This window comes from Thamnophis elegans, chromosome 1 (assembly GCF_009769535.1).
Source record: "Thamnophis elegans isolate rThaEle1 chromosome 1, rThaEle1.pri, whole genome shotgun sequence".
Taxonomy (NCBI): domain Eukaryota; kingdom Metazoa; phylum Chordata; class Lepidosauria; order Squamata; family Colubridae; genus Thamnophis; species Thamnophis elegans.
Window position 1 is genome coordinate 3,990,719 of NC_045541.1, and position 21,856 is coordinate 4,012,574.

The 21,856-nt window shown below is 39.1% G+C and overlaps 1 protein-coding gene across 1 annotated transcript in view; it reads right to left on the reverse strand.

Moving 5' to 3' along the window:
• CCNYL1 (cyclin Y like 1) overlaps positions 1 to 21,856 on the reverse strand; it is a 34,799-nt gene that overhangs the window by 10,366 nt on the left and 2,577 nt on the right. Inside the window, exons 2-7 of the mRNA XM_032217921.1 lie at positions 11,006 to 11,080; positions 10,045 to 10,079; positions 7,657 to 7,757; positions 5,067 to 5,102; positions 3,715 to 3,766; positions 1,437 to 1,556 (exon numbers count right to left, since the gene is read on the reverse strand). Coding sequence (XP_032073812.1) covers positions 1,437 to 1,556; positions 3,715 to 3,766; positions 5,067 to 5,102; positions 7,657 to 7,757; positions 10,045 to 10,079; positions 11,006 to 11,080 — 419 coding nt within the window. The remainder of the gene's footprint in view (positions 1 to 1,436; positions 1,557 to 3,714; positions 3,767 to 5,066; positions 5,103 to 7,656; positions 7,758 to 10,044; positions 10,080 to 11,005; positions 11,081 to 21,856) is intronic.

The following is a 21,856-nucleotide window of genomic DNA, read 5'->3' on the forward strand; positions in this document are numbered from 1 at the left end:
GTGAGCTGCCCGGAGTCCTTCGGGAGTGGGCGGCATACAAGACAAATAAAATCAAAATCAAAATGTAGAGGGACAGCCATAGTTGCCAGGAATGAAGCTCAACTCAAAGAAGACTTATGTGGCTATTAGTGTCTCTTGCCAGGGTGCTGTCAGTTCCCTGATTCACTGTACATTCTGTCTGTCCAGGATTTTAGACTCCAGTGAGTTCAGATTATGAGGCTTGTTGTTCCACTGAAAGGGCAAGGTGATAAAGCAGAGTGTGACTCTCAACCAGGCTCATAGGAAGTTACTCTCCTGAATCTTTCCTGTAGATATTTTTACGTTGATAAAAGTTTTCCCCATTTTCTAAGAGATATTTTTTTATTTAATTATATAGTTTCTTCTTCATTAACATTAAATCTGAAGTTTAAGAGAGATTCAAATAAATACCAACTAGGCAGGAAGATGTTTTTTTTTTTCCCCTTTTAGTATGTTTGAGACAAAAACACCCTCCCCAACTGAAAAGCCTGCAACTTCCACAACAAGCACTTTTATAACGCTAAGATGTGTTAACCAGCCTCCCTTCTTATCATCCTTTGCCTGCTACCAAATTTTGCTGTTTTGTTGATAGAACACTGCCAACTAGTGGCAGAAATACTTTTAAATATGTATTTGAGACTCCAAGAATGGATTTTTGGGGGTAGTTATAACTCTTTTAGAAGAATTCCCGTATAAGCAGAGACTGCAAATGGATTACGACCCACCCATACCATAATGAAATAACTTGTCTGTAAGGCCACACAAAACATGTTGTTGTAAGCGACACCACCATCATAAAATAATTTTCTACCTGCAGACCTCCAGAATCTAGAACCAAAGATTATATACTAAGGGGTCAGAACTGTTTCAACATCAAAACAACAACAGCAACTATACCAGTGTTTCTCAACCGTGGCAACTTGAAGATGTCTGGACTTCAACTCCCAGAATTCCCCAGCCAGCATTCGCTGGCTGGGGAATTCTGGGAGTTGCAGTCCAGACATCTTCAAGTTGACAAGGTTGAGAAACACTGAACTATCCTCTAAAGCACTAGCATAAAAAAAACCAACTGAGCTGTTTACCTACTGGTGGATTTGTGAAAGGCACTCAATAGATACCTCCAAATTAACTTTCCTACAGCCGTGTCTATTGCACATAATGCACTTTTTCTTTTATTCAATTGTATGTGGTTCTAGACAAGTCCCTTCAGTTTTTGTGGCAAGGTCTTTGAGAAGTGGCTTGCCCGTGCCTCCTTCCCAGGGCATTAGTGGCATCTTTAATGTTGAGATACGGTTCAGGCTAGAATTCTTTCGGGCCCAAAGTCACTAGACAGCGCTGGCTCTTTCTATATATTTAATGCTGACAATACAAGACTTCTTTAATTAAATGCAAGGCAATGATAATTAAGCAAGGCTTACCAGAGTCACTATTGCACATTCAGCTGTCAGCTGTGCTGCGCTAAAAAGAGTGCGTACAAAGCGATAAATGTGCTTGTGATCAGGATCATGTTTACAGTAGTCTTCTGGAACTTCTTCTCGCTGAAACATGACATAATTTGGAAATACTTTTAAAAATGCCATTGAAAATAGTTGGACCGAGTACTGAGGACACATACAGGATTATACTGTTGAGGCTCATACCCATGTAGGAAGATACCTCATTATCTCATTTTTAAGGAAAATAGAGCAAAGAATACAATATAGATGTGTATGTATATAGATATATTGTACTGGTCTTGTTGTATTCAGGTCAAGATTGAGATTGTCTTGGCAACGTTTCGGTGAGGTCCCACTCGCCATCCTCAGGCTGGTGTTTTTGGTTTAAAGCGTGGCTGGAGCTGCCATCTTTCTATAAATCTTGGTGGGGGTGTGTGGAGTGCTGGCTTTGTTTCAGTAAGTGGAATGATTGGCTGTATGGCTGTATCATGATTAGTAGATTGGTGCTGCTTGGTGCTGGTTGTGTGTCCGTTGTTGTTTTGTGTTGTAACGGCCTGGGTGGTTGGTGGGGCTCATTTGTTGACTAAGGCTGGTTTCCAGATGTCTGGTAGGCGGGAGGTATCGTCAAGTTTATTCATCTTGGGGGGGTGTTTCTCTATTTCGATAGCTTCCATAATTATTTTCTTGTTGAAGTGTTCAGTTTTGGAGATATAGAAGAGAATAATTATGGAAGCTATTGAAATAGAGAAATACCCCCACAACATGAATAAACGTGACGATGCCTCCCGCCTACCAGACATCTGGAAACCAGCTCTGGTAAACAAACGAGCCCCACCCACCACCCAGGCCGTTACAACACAAAACAATGGACCCACAGCCAGCACCAATCAACCAATAATGATACAACCACACAGCCAATCATTCCACTTACTGTAAGCCGCTCAGAGTCCTCCGGGATTGGGCGGCCTATAAATTCAATAAATGAAATGAATGAAATGAAATGAATGAAACAAAGTCAGCACTCCACACAGACACACACACACCAAGATTTATAGAAAGACAGCAGCTCCGGCCATGCTTTAAGCCAAAAACACCAGCCTGAGGATGGCGAGTGGGACCTCGCCGAAACGTTGCCAAGACAATCTCAATCTTACACGGGAAAAGACCCGAATATAACAAGACCAGCATACCTACACCCGTGAAAATCTATGAAAACAAATATAGTGTACTATATATAGATGTACATAGTATACAGAACAGCTATCCTCATGATATCATTCCACCTTGCCTAACTCACTGTGATAGTAGCCTGAAATTGTCTTCAATTGTTCTGCTATTTGAGCCTTGTAATCCCTCTACACCTTACCGTACGGATCACTTACAATACTTTGATGCTTCTGCTGCGTCAAAGGCAGACAAAAACTGGGCTCTGTTTGCCTAGCTCCTATTGGCCATTTAGGTTTGCTTCAGGCCCATTCATCGAGCTTTGGAGAAATGTCCAAATGCCGTCTGGCGGCTCCTAGAGGGAGGGCCTTCTCTGTAGCTGCTCCGACCCTATGGAACGATCTACCCCCAGAGATCCAGACCCTTCCCACTCTCTCGGCCTTCCGAAAGGCTACTAAAACCTGGCTATTCCGGCAGGCCTGGGGCTGTTGACCTCATGAATGAGGTCCAGCCCCGCCTAGATTGAGTGCATGAAGTGACTTTTTTCTAAATCTGTTTTTCTTCTCTCTATTTTTTAATTTTTATTCTTTTAGTGATGTATTTCTGTAAGCCGCCCGGAGTCCTTCGGGATTGGGTGGCATATAAGTTTATTAAATTTGAATTTGAATCCTGCAGCATCTCACAGAGCTGTATTCTAATAGAATTTAAGGAGGTTAAGAAAAATGGGCAAATTGTTTTATTTGCATGTGTGACTTCTTTTCAGGCAAGGATTACAGAAAGGCCGCAACTTTTTCAATGTAATTAAAGTTATGCTTTTCGCCTTCTGCAAGAAGATATACTGGAATTAAGAACAGAATCAAAGATCCAAGGATGCTATCAGCAGTATGTTTTAAAATTCTGGAGGTCAAACCTGGATATGTTTAGACTAAAATGCTTTTTTGTACATCACGAGACAGAAAACTAAAAACTGAAACTTCATTTTTCTTGCATTCTTGATTTAGCATATAAATGGAAAAGTATTAACATTTCAGAAATAAAAATTAAAATATTCAAAAAATTCAAATGAGACCGTGAATATAAAAACAATCCGATTTACCGTGAGTGGATGTGATTTTTCATCAAAAATATCCAGTGATCTATCTGAATCCCTGCAACGAACAAAGAGGAAGGCAACTGGACTGAGTAAAGCGTGATCAACCTTTGCCCATAGTTTGTGCCAAGGCACTATATTTTCCTCCATCATCCTCTCACTTTGCTGTTAAATACTAAATATTTAAGGCACATATAATAAAGTGTTTGTTGAATACTTCTTGGCTTTCAATGTAAGCAAATGTGAAACACCTATGGTTTATAAGATCAACTATAAATATATATACTACATATATTATTTAACTAATCCTTCATTTACATAAAGAATACCTAATTTAATACACTGCATTGTATAGAGGATTTAATTTTACTAATGTCCATCATCCTGTCCTTCAATTCTAATTCCCAAGTGAACGCTTCCTAAATGGTCGATACCTCTTGAGGACATGCATATATTTAATCTTAGCCATTTACAGGAACTTAGCATTCACTTTTCAAATGCCCAATCCTTATAATAAGTTTTAATATCTTTAAAATTAAATAACTTCATTTTAAAAAAGCAAAATTTTTGACTTTTGTTTTTTTTAAATCTGTTGAGATGATAGGTTACTCAAAAGTCTTAAGAGTTTTGCATTTTCTTAAAGTAGGTCCTTCTTCCTTAGCTCATATCAAGGTATTCCGCCATGGAAATCCAGTATTGTTTGAAATAATACATATATATTTTGTTTGTTTGTTTGTTTGTCTGTATGTATGTATATGTGTGGGTGTGTATGTATATGTGTGTGTGTGTATGTTGTATTTGTGCTGATAAATAAATAAAGGGAGACTAGTATAGATCTGTTTCAAGCTATTTAGCTCTCATCAGCTAGCCATACCCTTACTGGGATTCCAACCTGGGCTGTATTACATGTTAGGCAGATGTGTTAACCACTAAGTCACAAGGTTCTCCTCCTTTATCAGCTGAGCCAGGGAAATAGGTATGTATTTAGTGTCACAACCCCTGGTATGTCCAAATATGGGAGCAGTAGACTTCCTCCCATATTTGGGCATACCAGGGGTTGTGACACTAAATACACACACACACACACACACACACATATGTATACAAAATGCCAATATACACTACAGTACAATAACAAAGCTACTATAAACAATCCTTACAGTTAAAAATAATTTTTAAAAATGGGAAAAAAAGAAAGGAAAATCTTTTTCAATTTAACAAAACAGGCTAACATATTAGTCACAGTTCTTTATATTTTAAGAGCAAGCAGCAAAATTACAGACTGCGTTTTTAGAAGGAATTGCAAACAACATGATCATTACATGCAATTTCAAGAAAGAAATTTTAGAAACGCTCACCTGTTCTTTATGTGATAATATATTGCTAAAGTAACACTGTGAAAAGAAGGGGAAGTCATTTCATTAGAAGCAGAGCTAGGAATGTAATTTTGATATGTGATGTTAGATAAAGAACATCTTTATACTCATATCACGTTTGAAGTTTTAGTTCTTTCCCGTTTCTCATATCTCCCTTTCATTTTAAATTTTAAAACATCAGTTTAGAACAGAATGTTGTACGTGTCCAGGTTTACCAGACCTTAATATAAGGTTAAAAATGTCAGTTGGTCTTACCTGAACTGCATTTCTCAAAGGTCCTGTGGGATGAATCACTGATGGGTATTCTCACGTCCAACCTGGCCAGAGAACTCATTCCTCTCTACTTCCTCTTCCTGGCTCTCCAGATTAATCGAAGGTCAACGTCCAAAATCAGGACCGGGGAAGGAAGGGGATAGGAAAGAGAACACCAACCCCCCCCCCCCCCCGGTCCCTGACTGACCAAAGCCACTAACCAAGCTCAGGGCCCTATGCGCTAGCCACACGGGTGGGAAGTGACTCAAAGGACCTTTGAGAAATGCAGCTCAGGTAAGACCAATTGACATTCTCCAAAGTGACCTGTGGGAGGAGTCACTGATGGGACATACCAAAGCTAGATGTCCATGGGAGAGAATCATTGGGCCTGAGCTCCCCGAGTGTCCAGCACTCCCTGCAGTACCCTCCTACTGAAAGAGGCCTCAGCGGAAGCATAAGCGTCCAGCCTGTAATGCCTGATGAAAGGCGAAGGCGAAGCCCTACAGATATCCCTGATGGGCACCTGGGTAGACCAGGCCACATACTTGGCCGAACTCCTGATGGAGTGCACCGGAAGCCTGCGTGCCTCATATGCCCTAGTGATGGCTAGCCGAATCCATCTGCCTATGATAACTGGTGGCACCTTTGCCCCTAGGATAGTGTGTTGGAAGGAGCCGAAGAGCACCTCCAACCTCCTGAATGGTAATGTGCATTTCAGTTAGATACGCAGTGCCCTCCTCATGTCCAGGCAATGCCAGGACTGTTCCCTTTCCCTGGATGATGCCGGACAGAAGTCCGGAAACACCACCTTCTGGGACCTATGGAAAGGAGTGTTAACCTTGGGCAAGAAGGATCAAGTCTGAGGATGACTCTGTTGTCGTAAAATGTGCACAGATCCACCTTGGATGACAGCCCATTGAGTTCAGAAATATGTCTGGCGGAAGTAATTGCCACCAGAAACGCAACCTTAAGGATTAGGAACTGAAGATTCACTGTCCTCAAAGGAGCCTCCGTCAGTGCCTGAAGTACCATGGGAAGGTCCCATGTAGGGAACCAGTGTACCACAGGGGGCCTGAGATTAGCTGCCCCTCTAAGAAACCTCTTAATGACTGGGTGATGTGCTAGGGATCGAGAGTCCTGCTGTGTGCGGTTCGAAGCTCCTTTGAACCGGCATGCCCACTTGCAGCCACGGCCCCGATCCGCGGCTCAAAAAATGGGGCCCTCCCTGGTGCTATGGCGGAGTACCGGCCTGAAACGATACCTCCAGGCACTGGCAGTGGCCTCGGAGCATTTGTGGTGAGCTGGAGCAGGAGCACCAATCCCTGTGCTCTGGCCACGTTCATCTCCCAAAATGCCCACCTCCTCAAAATGCCGACTGCCGACCATGAGGTCCGAAAGCTGAGCGAGCTCTGACTGAGCCGCTCCTCCAGGAGCCCTCTTTCAATCTAGAGACACCCCCCCCCCGATGTAAAAAGGAGGTCTCAGCACCCAACACCTCACGGCGTGCGGCCTGGAGCCTCCCTGCAACCGACCAGCAGTTTAGAGGCTCACACACACACAGCAGCAAAGATTAACTTTCTGACACTCACAAACAGAGATGCTAGGGAGGGAGGTGGGAGGAAACAAGGATGGAAAAAAATAAATTATCAATTCCAATCAGAGCCAATCAAAAACAGTACTCATTCGGGCCAAGACTGAGATTAATCTGGGGAGCCAGGAAGAGGAAGTAGAGAGGAGTGGCCTCAACTTTAACCTCAGTCTCTGGGCAGATTGGATGTGAGAATACCCATCAGTGACTCCTTCTACAGGTCACTTTGCAGAATTATCCTATTCCAAATAAGGGCAAAGGATTCTACTTGCTTAGACTACTGTAAAGTTCAGATATTTAAAGGAAGAATTTCTTCTAAACTATGAGCTGATAAACTCTGCCCTAAAATCTGAGGATATGTATGGCATTTCAGCCAAGAATCTATTGTTCAGAGTTAAATATCTCAAGATTACAAATCAACAGTCACATCTCTTTGAAGATGGTCAAAATATGAACAGGAACAATAGGATTAGAAATCAGTTATCAGATAAGCAATGAACAACAGGCATAATACATTAGCTGTACCCCACTTTCCAAATTTAGAGGGTTTTGGAATCAAACTGATGGGTAGCACATAGATGTTGCTCTACCAATACTGAGGGTAAAGTGGGGAGGATCTGTTTCAGCATATACTCATTTATCACTTCCTCTAGATTTGGTATGATTTTTTCTTGGATTTCAGAGATTCAAGTGAGTTGAATCTAATGTAACCTCACATAAAGTGATACATACCATTTTATTGTGCTCCTAAGATTAGGTTGGCTGACTGTGCTGTCATCTATAAATATAGTTGAACATGAACTATACTTTTTTGTAAGCTGCCCCGGGGAAACCTATGTGGAAAGAAATATTTATAAGTTCATAAAAATGTTTGAAAACCATGATTTCTGGGTTTAATCAGTATTACGCATATTAGACTCACATGGACAATGTTGTTAAATAAACCAAAAGATATTAAGGAGGACATTTAAACAGCTGCCTAAGAATCAATAAACTAGAAAATAGAATAGAAACAGAAATCAGCATCAGTAATATTTTCAGCAATGGCCAGTCACTGTATAAACACCAATGGACACCACTATTTTGCTTTTCTTGGTACCTGTTTTTCTTTTAAAGATTAACTGGCAAAGATAAAGATAAAGAAGAGACAGAAGACTTTCCAAGTAATAAAAACACAGGGCAGAAATTTGTTTGATCGCTATGTTGAACATATCGCCACTTATTGAAATATCAGAAACAAATTCAATGAGGTTTTAGAAAGAAACCACATTGGAGTGAATTGCTCTTCCACTCCCAACTCAGTTCAAGATCCATTTGTTGCTATTTTAAAAAGGTTAAAACTTGACGTGACTCTGTAATGATGTGACTATGTAATGAACATTTACTACATCTTTACGTCAAAGCAAGAGAAAAAAAATGCAGTTAATGCAGCAAGAATAGGTCAAAAGTTGATATTCTAATCTAGGAAAGTAGTTTCAGAATTTAAATTTGCGCTCTACATGGGGCTGCCCCTGAAGAGTGTTCGAAGACTGCAGTTGGTCCAGAATGCAGCCGCGCGAGTGATAATGGGTGTACCTAGATACATCCATGTTACACCCATCCTCCGTGAGCTGCACTAGCTCCCTATTGGTCTCCGAATGCGCTTCAAGGTGCTAGTCATTACTTTTAAAGCCCTACATGGTTTAGGACCTGGCTACCTGAGAGACCGTCTCCTGCCACATACCTCCCAACGACCAACAAGATCTCACAGGTTGGGCCTCCTCCGGGTGCCATCAACCGGACAATGCCGGCTGGCAACTCCCCGGGGGAGGGCCTTCTCTGTAGCTGCACCGGCCCTGTGGAACGAGCTACCCGTAGAGATCCGGACCCTTACCACTCTCCCAGCCTTCCAAAAAGCCACCAAGACCTGGCTGTTCCGGCAGGCCTAGGGCTGTTGATCAATGTCCAGCCCCACTTAGACAGAATGGATGGTGTGCAATTTTAACAACTGTATTTTACCTTTAATTTTTTTAATGCTTTTTATCTTGTCTGTAAGCCGCCCAGAGTCCCAAGGGAGTGGGCGGCATACAAATTTTATTAAATTTCAAAATTTCAAAATCAAAGGCTATAGTAAACTGTGTGGAATCAAAGACTCATCTGTAAAAGGGAATGATACGTACTAACAGCAGTGAGATGACTGTAACCTTGCAGATGCTTCCCCTACCTTCAATAACCCTTTTACATTCACAGAACAAGGTAGATTCTCCAAATCCCTGGGTTTCAGAAACAAAAATCACACTCCTCCTAGTGACAAACTCTGATCTACCTGCTCAGATTAAGATCCAACTAATCCAAAATTCTTTGTTGGATTTCTTAGAAATTTGGAAGCCTCGGGCGAGCTATTTGATATATCACTAGTCTGCTGCCTATCTATGTTTGAGAACTCTAGGTGTTCTATTCTACTCCGGCAGCAAATTATCTCTGAAACAAATTGGAAGCAGAAGTACTGTACAGAAATTTTATTTTATCAGTTTTAGTAGACAGCACTGATACACGGAAGGCCCATGGCAAGGGATACAGTGCCAGTAATTCCATAAATTACACAGATGTCCTTATTACTATTAAAGAATGTATGAATGTGTCCCAGCCTTTTTCAGAGGGGGTGTTGCCTTTAAATCAGTCTTTCCTCATAATGACTGACGTCCATTCAGTTGTTTATAGCAATATTTTTCAGAAGTAGTTTGCCACTGCAGTCTTCCTAGGACTCTGAGTGTGACTAGATTTATTAAAACTGAAGCACCAATTAAGTCAAAATAATATGCAGCAGCCCGTTGTTCTTAACTGGGTTTATTCTGCTAAACAGGAGTTTTTAAAAAATATATATCATATTTTCATTAATTATTCAAGCCAAACATGCACAACTTATAGTGCACGAATTCTTTGCTAGAAAGCTTGGATATAAGCTTGTGGGTCTTTTGTAAAACTATTGGCAAGTTTTTCAGCATTTGTTCTACTCCCCTTCTTTTTGCAAAGAATATCATCCAACACCCACCCATTGCCCTATGTTACTTAACTTTCTCTTGCTGCTCTAAAATAAAATCTATGGGTTTTTTTCCCCTCATAGCTATTCTATGTACTTACATGGTTGATGTGGTTGCTCTTTCTCTTCTCTCTCACTGAAAAAGGAGAAACAAGTTCAGTCTATCAATATTGCTTTTTTTAAATTCTACTTTAAAATTCAGCACTTGTTTGGAGTTTTTCCTTTCTACACATTCAACTTGACAATATTTTGGGATTATCTGAAAATAATTTAGAATCATAAAAAACATAGTGAGCCAGCTTGTTGGTTTTTTTTTTAAACTTTTTTTTTAACCTAGGTTTTAAAAGCACATTTCATGGAATACATACCACTCAGTTCCACAGAAGCAACTCCTTTTTTGCTTGTTTCTTAGATCAGGAGAAATAGCAATAATTCATCTTGTGAATTAGAGAATTTCCTGATTCAACCATTTATTTTACAATGGTAACATATAAAGAAAGCCAATAAACAAATAAATAATAAACTGCAGTGTTTCTATAAAAAGACTCAGTGTTGTAAAAGAGTTATGAATACTGGTTTAGAAAGGTGGAAACATGACATTACATGAGTATCTAAGGCTGAGTGTTAATATAAAATTATCTCAGTAAACGTTAGCATGTTAATTTGACATATAACTCAAGCTAGACTGAATTTTTTTTCCCACTAGGAGGAAATGAGCTGACCCAAGTAAAGTCTACTGGAGGCAGTGAATCATATTGCTAGGAATGTTGCAAATGATGCTTGATGGAAAAAGTCACTTCAGTCACTGGTCGTAAGATAACCTCCTTCTATTCTCAAATATGGCACCCAGCCGTTCTTAGTTATTCTACTGAACGGCGAATATTGAGAATGAATTAAGAGGATTAAAAAGCAACAGCCACAGACAAACAACTATGAGAAATGCAGGGAAGAGCAGGCAAAAATGTAGAAGCAAACAGCGCTTTGACAGAAATGGACAGGAATTAAAACACCCACTCCATCTCCTCCCATCCTCTTTTTTAAAGGGAGCAAAAATTAGCTTACCATCTGTTTGGGATTTGCTCAAGAAAATTGTGCTTGCTCTAGGATGGTCAGATGGGTTTGACTCCAACGCTAAATCTGAAACAAATATGAAGCGAGGCAGCTATTCAGAAATTACTGTTTTTGGAAGAATAAATCAGTTAAAACCCAAATCTCGCTTAAGAGGCATTACATTTTAAATCTGTTTCCAGATGACCTCAAGGTTGCAATTCTTAATAAACAGTTCTAGTATTTATACATTGATCTCACATGCTCAGAGAATTTGAACTGTATCTCAGAATCATAGCAATAGATCTAAACAGTGGAAATATTAAAACAGCACGGATAAGCTAATAGAATAAACTCTACTATCCAAAGAAACTCCCAACAGCTTAACATTTTTAATTTTCCATTCTGAGAGGAAAACAGTCAAGTGTTAAGTGCACTATCCCTTTTACTTAAATCAATGGCATTTCCAAAAATTATAAAAAGCTGTTAAAGCTATCAAAGCTACAGTAATAGGAAAATACTTAATGAGCAAGCACAAAATGAATATGCTATCACACTTATTATTTGTCATGACCATGTTCCCACTTTTAGTGGCTTCCTAAATCAATTATGGTTGGGCAAGACGGAGGAAGAGAGGTTACTAAAAGGAGGTTTCATTTTAGTTAATAGGCCTGCAGCTCCTGTAGCAGCAATATTGGTATCATGGTAGGTGAGGCAAGGGGAAGCAGAACTGGTTGTGTTGATTCACTCAAGAGATTTCAACTAACACTTAGGAAGAGCTTTGCCACCCTAAATCCAAGCCACAACTTATGAGATCATTCAATTACTACAAGGCAAATATGAGTAGAGCAAGAATCCAAAATGATTTCCGTTATGAGATTGTTAAACACTCACAATCCAGCAGTAGGCAACTCAAACTGTCAACTAGGGGCAGCCACGGAAACATCCACAGAATGGTGGAGGGACAAGTGGTAGTATGGTCCAAAAGCCTCAGAGGCCTAACTGAGCAATTGGCAGCTTTTGGATAGTCTTTTGTTTCTTTCTGATGGCTCATGCGCCCATTCAATCTTAGCCGAAAATCATATAATAGCGACTGGCTGCACCACCTGACAACCCTAGCCCAGGACCGAAAACAGTGGCGTCAAATTTCCATGGAAGTTGCCTATACCCACGATGGGTGAAGAGGTGTCAAGTACAAGTACAAGTACTTCTGATGGCCAAATCCCTTTGGTGTCACTTTCAATAGACAAATTGTAACCTTCCTCTATCACTGTGTTGGTGGAAAGATGTGTTGGTGCTGCTGGGAAATAAGCTCTTATATATTTATTTCATCTCAGTCATGTACATAGTTACCATATTTTTTGGACTATAAGAAATACTATTCCACCCCCAAAAAATGTTATAGAATGAATACGGGCCTGTTTTTGGCCTCCTGAATCCTCTGTGTGCCCCGTTTTCACCCACCCTAGGCCCCAGAAGCACCCTGCAGGTAAAAAACGGGCCCATTTTTGGCGAAAGTGGGATGCACAAAGGGTTGGTGGGCAAGGATAATTGACGCGCAAAATATAGCCTCTCATTATCAAGACAACCCCTGCCTTCTCGAGGTGCCCACCGTTTTCCAACAGAAGGGGCTCTGTCAACTCTTGGGCCCGGCGAGCTCAAGTAGTACTCAGCCTAGAATCATGGATCCCATTGATTCGGGATGCATGCGACTCTACAGCGAAGGGATTGGCGATGCCGTACCGACGCTAAAGACTTAAGTCAAGTAAGTCACAAAGGGTTCAGGAGGCCAAAAGCAGAAAGTGCTTCTGGGGCCGGGAGGCCAAAAACGGGACGCACAGAGGGTTCAGGAGGCCAAAAAACGTGCTTCTGGGGGAAGGCGAAAACGAGACACGCAGACACAAAAAACTATTTTTTTTTCTTGTTTTCCTCCTCTAAATCTAGGTGCATCTTATAGGCCGGTGTGTCTTATAGTCCCAAAAATATGGTACCTCTCCATCACGATGCACTAGTTGGGTAAGACTAAAGTGTTTGCTGTTAGATTTGCCATTTTGCCATGTGACAAAATGTGGGCTCATGCAGAAGGGACGCCACATGCTATTTCTGATTCACAGGGCACAATTGTTGCTGCTAAGATGCCCGTGGTATAGACGTGGGCAACCATTATCGGTTCCAATGTAATCTCTGAACACTAGGATTTGCCAGGGGTACTTTTATTGGTAAATGCCATAATAATGTTGGGTATTTCTGTCACAGTATTCTGTCAGGGGGAGTTTAAGGACAAGTACTACTGACCCAGACATCAGATTTCTCTGAATGTCTCTATTCAGTGGATCCACCTACACTACCTGCTATTAAAGCAGCTGTTTGAAGTGCAAGCAATCACGCACGACATGGCAAAGTACATGGACATATTTCCTTGATCTCTGGAAAGAGAGATTCGTCGCCAAGCTATTCTGTTTTGCAATATATCTCTTGACGGCAGAGTGCGCCACTTAAGAGCTATGGTTTCCCCCTCCCCTCCAATTGAAAATCCCCGAACAAACTCTTGAGGATTTAAGAATGTGTGTTCTTATGTATGTTCACTGCCTTGACTTATTCATAAAAAATATTAAGATGGAATAAAAATTAATAAAACAAAGGAATAATAAACTCTGACAGTCTGACTTCATACTCTACCGAAAACTATGGGTACAAACAAGCATACCGTATTTATAGGCTTAAGCGAGCCAATGGTGAGGGGAAGCTAATTGACAATGGCTAACTCCCTACAATCTCCCCTGCTTTTACAGAGATTTCCTGTCTGTAAGAAATGGTCCAAGCTGAAGGAAAGAGATTAGGCTCCCTCCAGAAAGAGGGGAAATGCTTCATGCCCGATAGCAACAGAAGTCAAGACTTATTCTGGCATGAAAAGTCCCTCAGCAGGTACAAGCATGTGAATCTCCTACTTAGTTAGGGTAACATGCCTGGTGCATTTCCAGAGAGAACAGTGATGCCATCAGATGACTTACTGCAGTGGTTCCCAAACTTGGCAACTTTAAGACTTGTGGACTTCAACTCCCAGAATTCTCCAGCCAGCAGAGTTTTTTTCAATTTCAGATGTAAACAGGTATTTTATCAAACTGTACCAATGTCAGAACAATCTTGTTTGAATTCAGAATCCTTCCAAAGAAGGCAGAACAATTTCTTCTGGACCCCAAGTAATTCTTTTAGGTAATTTCAACTTAAAATAGGTCAAGCGTTTTATGTACCTCTAGATTAGGGATGGGTAAAGTATTCTGTGCATGGACTTTTCACACACGGGATGGTCTGTGTCTGGATTGAAATGTGTTCCATCTGTGCATGGATCTGCCGATGGCAGCAAAGAAGTCAGGAGGAAAAAGGGAAGAACACTGGAAACACTGGGCCAGAATACAAGACACTTGGAAGAGTAAGGTAGAACTCTACTTGTAAGATCTTCCAACATGTTTTTCAGTCCAAACCCAGGTTGAGTATGTTCCAATTCTGCTCAATTGTGGCTTGTCTAGAACATTCCAGCAAAACTTGCATGACACATTGTGGTTGCTCTATGCATAGAATAAAACTTATGTTATATTTTGTGCACAACCCTACTCTACGTCACTTATCTGAGATTTTATACAACACATAGCCCCAAACTCTGGAGATATTCATTCAAAGATCCTTGAAAACCTGACACCAAATTGTAATTCTCAATCTAATATTTTAAGAAAATTATTAACTATTCGGGGAATAACCGAATGTATTTACAGTATTTAATATAATTGTTAATTAAGTTTAAATTGACATTAAATCCATTTATACTTCTTGTTATGTTCTCACACTTTTTAAAGGGCAGCTCCCAGCATACCAATCAAATCTTACCCCAAAAGCTGCAACATTCCTGATTTGCACAATGGCGAAAAAAGTTAATAGTTAAATTTTGACACATGGGTTAATTTCCAATAGTCTGAGGCTCTGCTCTTGAGCTCACACACATGTGCTTTCTACATCTTTAGAAAGGGAAGGAAAAGCAGTTCCTCAGGAAACCATTAGTTCAGAATCAGAGCACTGTGAAACGATACAATCTGAGGTTTCAACCTTCACCACTTGGGAAAAAGCATAAGAGGTGGCAAAACAGCTTCTGTGAACTATTGCTTCATGGTGTCCCATCACAGTGTGTGATAGCGAAGAGTACAGCTTCAGGAAAAGGAAAAGGCTTTAGAGAGGTCCATTATTGTAATCTACAATAGTCCCTGGGAGAAAGCCTGGGAAATGTTCCCACTCTCTGGGTGGGTACATTTTTCCTTTCCTAGATGAAATATATTTTGACATCATTTCTACACTAAAAAGTCTTAGCACTAGTACTAAATCCATGTACATTTCGTATCATTTTTTTTTCTAAGAATGAGACAATTGTGACAATTTAGCAACAGCAATTAAATCATGGTACATTGAAAATAGTGATTTTGTCACCAAGAAAGAATATAAATTAATTTAAACTAAGTTTTCCAATAATTCATTACTACGGTAGTATTACGTTAAAATGTTGATATACATATGAAGAAATATAGAGTTGATTGTACAAAGCCTAACATTTCAATACTTATTCAATATTCATAAAATTGAAATACAGAAAAGGGCATTAATTCAAATTTATTTTTCAGATATGTAAGAAAAGTCAACTATTTTTTATTTCACTCTGCACACATGCAAGAATACTAAGCAATATAATTTACCCAACAAATAACAAATATGTTCTAATAACTTGGGTCCCTATAATGTTCTTAAAATCAACCCATAGGATTTTGGCAGGATTTTGGTTTGTGTTCAGACACCAACACTGACTGAAATTAAATGGCAATTCTTTTTGCTAAATGTATGAAAAATTTTGCTTAATCAACAAATTATTTTCTCTCTTCATAGGAATGTTTAGCTACCTGAGCTATTCTATTCAGTTCAATTTGGCAATCTGAAAACCGAATCTATACATAATTTGTTAAAATAAAGTTGTAGAACAGACTTGGGCATTTTACGGATCTATGGCCACATATGTCACTGTTCTGCCTGCGTGAGATCAATCAGAAATTAGAAACCAAATGTATATTACGTGTGTGCCATGCATGCAATACAACTGCATTGCTTTTATTTTTAAGGTGACTATTTTTTTCAACTTACATATGTGTATGCATGACCACATACTTTTATATCTCTATTGTTTGTCCCTCCATAACAATTCCAGTTTCTCATGTTGCCCCTTGGGAAAATTAATTGCTCATCCTATTGTAGAGTATTCAGCATCTTTTATTTTCAAGCAAGTGTAGGACTATCATATATATGTAAAAACAAGATTTATTTTAAAAGAAATAGCTTGTAGAAATACTAAATGGCATTAGTATTTAGTATTTAATACTAAAGGAGCCAAGGTGGCGCAGTGGTTAGAGTGCTGTACTGCAGGCTACTTTAGCTGACTGCTAGTTCGGCAGTTCAGCGGTTCTAATCTCACCGGCTCAAGGTTGACTCAGCCTTCCATCCTTCCGAGGTGGGTGAAATGAGGACCCAGACTGTGGGGGCGATATGCTGACTCTGTAAACCTCTTAGAGAGGGCTGAAAGCCCTATGAAGCGGTATATAAGTCTAACTGCTATTGCTATTGCTATTGCTATTTGTTTCTGAAGCAAGTTCCGGAGTATAATTTTGTAGTACTGGTTTATTTAGTGTATGACATCTACATCTATGCAATCATTGATATACAAGTTTAGTTTGAATAAATATATATATGGTATGTGGACAATACGATACAATTAAAAAACCTCCCTTTTTACGACTCTGTAATCCTTTTATTCAGGGTAGAGTCGGGGCGACTGGATGGAGCTGAGCGTTTACCGGCCAGTTGCCCTTCCTGACACCTACATGGAGTTCTAACAGATATTTTCTCTTTGCATCCTGAGAGAAACATCTCACTACTTAGGATTGAATTCTCAACCTTTTGAGTGGGACACGAGCATCTTCACCATTAGGCCACCATGCTGCTCTATGTGAAGAATACAATATAGAAAATAACATATTAAATTAAGATAAAACCATAATAAAATCACCCTAATATGGAGCCATGCAATGAGATAGGATGTTATAATTCGTTATCTAAGGCAGTGTTTCTCAACCTTGGCAACTTGAAGATGTCCGGACTTCAACTCCCAGAATTCCCCAGCCAGCATTCGCTGGCTGGGGAATTCTGGAAGTTGAAGTCCGGACATCTTCAAGTTGCCAAGGTTGAGAAACACTGATCTAAGGAAGCTAACCATCTAATTGTTTCTGGTATGGCTGCAGTCAGATCATCCCAGGTGCCTTGAAATTTCCAGAAGGTACAATCTTGACCTAGATGTGTTGTTTGTTTGTTTCGGTGCACCACAGTCACATTTCAGGGTCCACAGCTATCCCTCACTTAAAGAGCTTTGCCTTAGTTCTTCCAGATTCTATTCTGGTTAGTACTGGTTAAAGATCGTAGAGCTGTGACACCTATTTTTAAGAAGTGCCTTGTGAAACCCACGTTGTATTTTATTCATCTACCTTTGAGCAGGATAAGCCTTATCATGTTTCATACATTGTCCAGATAGAACTGTTCAAGTAAACACAAGTCAACTGAAAATTTTGAAGTAACTCTAAAAATCTTATGTTCATTTCTTTCTGTCTTACTTAACAGTATGTATTCAAGAAAATTATTTTTTATTTCCTACAATATTTAATTCTGGGCTGTGCCATTGTTTTAGTAGCCACTTAAAATTGGTTTTATATTACGTTTATGTTTAGGATTTTAAACTTGTTTTTTCCATCATCACTGCAAGCCTTGAAAATATTAAAGCCTGCATTTTTACAATTTCATCCTAAAGAAAACAAATATTAAATTTCAGTAAATAGCACAAATGCTGTAATGATTGGGATTTATTTGTGGCTTGTTATAGTCGCACCCTAAATGATAAAAAAATAAACCTAGGATCAAGCCACGTGAGTTCCATTGTACAGAGAGGCTGAGGGTGGATCAGCCAGCTCTCGAATGTGATCTCCAGTGCTCTGAACATTTCATTAGAGAAGGAGAGCTAGTCACACTGCCCCTTGGCCTCCCTGAAGGCTATGTGACACTGTCCCGGAAGCAGGCGCCATTTGCAGCCACTCTTACAAGGGTGCCCACTTCCAGAATGCTGCCATATGGCCTCAACTGTGTAGAAAAGTCTCACGGTGGAGGAGCTACTTCCAGAAAGAGATCTACTGAAAAGATAAATGACCAATCCGTGATACAGGGGGGAGTAGAATGTGGAACCCAGTAAAGTGGGAAACAGGCCCAAGTCCTACAAGGACTTGGTGGGGTGGAAACATTGGCCCAAGGCTTGTGGGGACCCAGTGTGTCAGGAAGCAGAACATGGGATCCCTCAGGCGCTATGAGAGGCCTTGGGAAGCCTGGGATAGGCCATGAGGGCAGGTGTTGCAATGCAAGGCCTGCACTAAGCCTCCTATGAGATATCCCATGCTTCACTTAACAACCACATAAGGGAGAACAGTGATGGGGTCATTAAGACAGGCAATCACATGGGTGCCTTGCTTAACAGCCATTGTGACTGTGATAGGCGAGTTTGAACAGTCATAAGTATTATCCATTCTACTCATTCTACTATTCAGTAGCACTTGGTTGCTAAATCATGCATAAAATTAATCTTAACCCAAGTATACTCAGGGCTGTTTTTGGAGTGCTTTTGTACTTTCTGCATGCAGCTATTTTAAGGAATGCCATTTTTAAAAAATGCACCATTTGCTTTAAAGCATTAAGGATCAAAACTTGTTTCGAAATTTCAGTATTAAATTGGAGAATTTTTTTTAAAAAGTGCTATTGCTACAGTGCTATTGTTATCATGGAGAAAAATTTATGTGGTCACTGAGAATTGACACCAACTTGTTTGCACCTAACAATCATATATATTTTCCAATTTACTAGAATCCTGGAATCCTTGTTCTTCCAAAAATATTAAGCGTGATGTATGCCCATTGAAAGTTTTCCCATTTCTGAACTGCGTAGCTTAAATTAAATAAAAAATAGTTCAATCCTGAAACTGGGATTTGGGGGTGGGGAGTGGGGAACAGACCTTGATCAATTTAGAGCTTAATTTTCTTTATTACAGTCTGTGTAACTCCTTCAGCCCTGCTCATATTGATTTTGCCAAATCAGTTACCAATACTTAATCATTAAACTATTAAAATATTAAATAAAAATTAGTTCAATCCTGAAACTGGGATTTTTTCAGGCCTGCTCATATTGATTTTGCCAAATCAATTATCAATACTAACATGTTTCAACCAATTCAAAATGCATTACATGGGCAGTATAATTATAAAGCATATAAGAGACGTAAATTAACCAGTGTATTCAATTAATCCAATTTCCTGGTTTTGTGATACAGTAGATCATAGAGTAACCACATAAACAATAAATTTATAAATAGTGCAACAATGTATAGCTATAAACTAGCATGTTTATCCAAACTTGTCCCCATTATAGAGTAAAAATGTTCTATTTCCTCATAAAGTAACCTCTCTTGATTTAACAATAAAACAATCTTATCTTGAGTTAAGAGAAAGAGATGGATTAGAATCTGATTTAAATGCTGTATCTCAACTGTTGGCTTGGTTATAGTTTGACACTAATATCCAGTCAAAATAATACATCAGGTTCCAAACCTCCTTGGCTTTGCTCTTTTCATTATTTCTAGAAAATTTATAACATTTCACAAAATAGCCAATATGCAGAGACAGCATCTGAATTGAAGAAGCCAACTGAAAATTAGATAAAATTGTGTTTTATGTTACATTCTTTTGATTATGTGCTGTGTTTCTAAATTCAATTTTGCTCACAATATGACTATGAAAGCAAGATTTTATTAATTTACTGAGCACGACGGAGCTGTCCCAGTGATTTAGACAAATTCCAATTATAGCTAAATATAAATTCAATCTACTGAATTTCTGAAACTTTCATGGACATCATCATACATTTACTATTAATATACCGTAATTGCATTATGGGGGTCACTTCTTCACCTTAAATGTTACCCAACTATGTTGAAATCCTTTGAAGTTGGAACCTCTTGTCCTACAGAGGCGTACAAGCTATCACACCCCCCCTCTGAAATCCATGAACATGTAATTAAAATCTTCTCCAGAAAGTCCCCAATCTTCTGCAACCAATTCTGATGATATTTAAGCGGATCAAGGAATCCTTCTCAAAAGCAAATTCCAATCTATGAAGAGATATCATTTCACAAATGCTACATTACCATGCATATGAAAATGTCCAGTAGCAGAAACAAAAGTAATTCTGAAAGAAAGAAAGAAAATGCACAAAAACTGTAACAACTCAGGAAATTGCTGCTCAAATAACCAGGGAAAAAGCCAAGGACTAGTGATCTGAAGGGCAGAGGGGAGAAATTCTCTCCAGATTTGTTTCCACCCCACTAAAAAAAAAAAAATCCATTAGAGCATGTTAATAATGCCTCCTCCTCAACGCAACAAAAGTTGGCAATATTGTTTCAACTCCTGATGACTATCCTATCCTATTATAAGGGAATGTTTTGATTTCCACATTTAGGTTTTTTTGTAAATGCAACTTTTATAATTCCGCATGTGCAGCTTTTGTTGGCAATATTGTTTCAACTCCTGATGACTATCCTATCAGTTATAAGGGAATGTTTTGATTTTTAAATTTAGTTTTTTTGTAAATGCAACTTTTATAATTTCCGCATGTACAGTTGGTTGGCAATATTGTTTCAACTCCTGATGACTATCCCAGTGTTTTTCAACCACTGTGCCGCGGCACACTAGTGTGCCGTGACATAGTGTAAGGTGTGCCGTGGGAAAAACACTTTATATATAGTCAATATAGGCACAGAGTTAAATTTTTTAACATTTTCTAATGGTGGTGTGCCTCGGGATTTTTTTCATGAAAAAAGTGTGCCTTTGCACAAAAAAGGTTGAAAAACACTGGACTATCCCATCCTATTATAAGGGAATATTTTGATTTCTAAATTTAGGGTTTTTGTAAATGCAACTTTTATAATTTCGCATGTGCAGCTTTTGTTGGCAATATTGTTTCAACTCCTGATGACTATCCTATCCTATTATAAGGGAATATTTTGATTTTTAAATTTAGGTTTTTTGTAAATGCAACTTTTATAACTTCGCATGTGCAGCTTTTGTTGGCAACATTGTTTCAACTCCTGATGACTATCCTATCCTATTATAAGGGAATGTTTTGATTTCTAAATTTAGGGTTTTTGTAAATGCAACTTTTATAATTTCACATGTGCAGCTTTTGTTGGCAATATTGTTTCAACTCCTGATGACTATCCTATCCAATTATAAGAGAATGTTTTGATTTTTAAATTTAGTTTTTTTGTAAATGCAACTTTTATAATTTCCGCATGTACAGTTGGTTGGCAATATTGTTTCAACTCCTGATGACTATCCCAGTGTTTTTCAACCACTGTGCCGCGGCACACTAGTGTGCCGTGACATAGTGTAAGGTGTGCCGTGGGAAAAACACTTTATATATAGTCAATATAGGCACAGAGTTAAATTTTTTTAACATTTTCTAATGGTGGTGTGCCTCGGGATTTTTTTCATGAAAAAAGTGTGCCTTTGCACAAAAAAGGTTGAAAAACACTGGACTATCCCATCCTATTATAAGGGAATATTTTGATTTCTAAATTTAGGGTTTTTGTAAATGCAACTTTTATAATTTCGCATGTGCAGCTTTTGTTGGCAATATTGTTTCAACTCCTGATGACTATCCTATCCTATTATAAGGGAATATTTTGATTTTTAA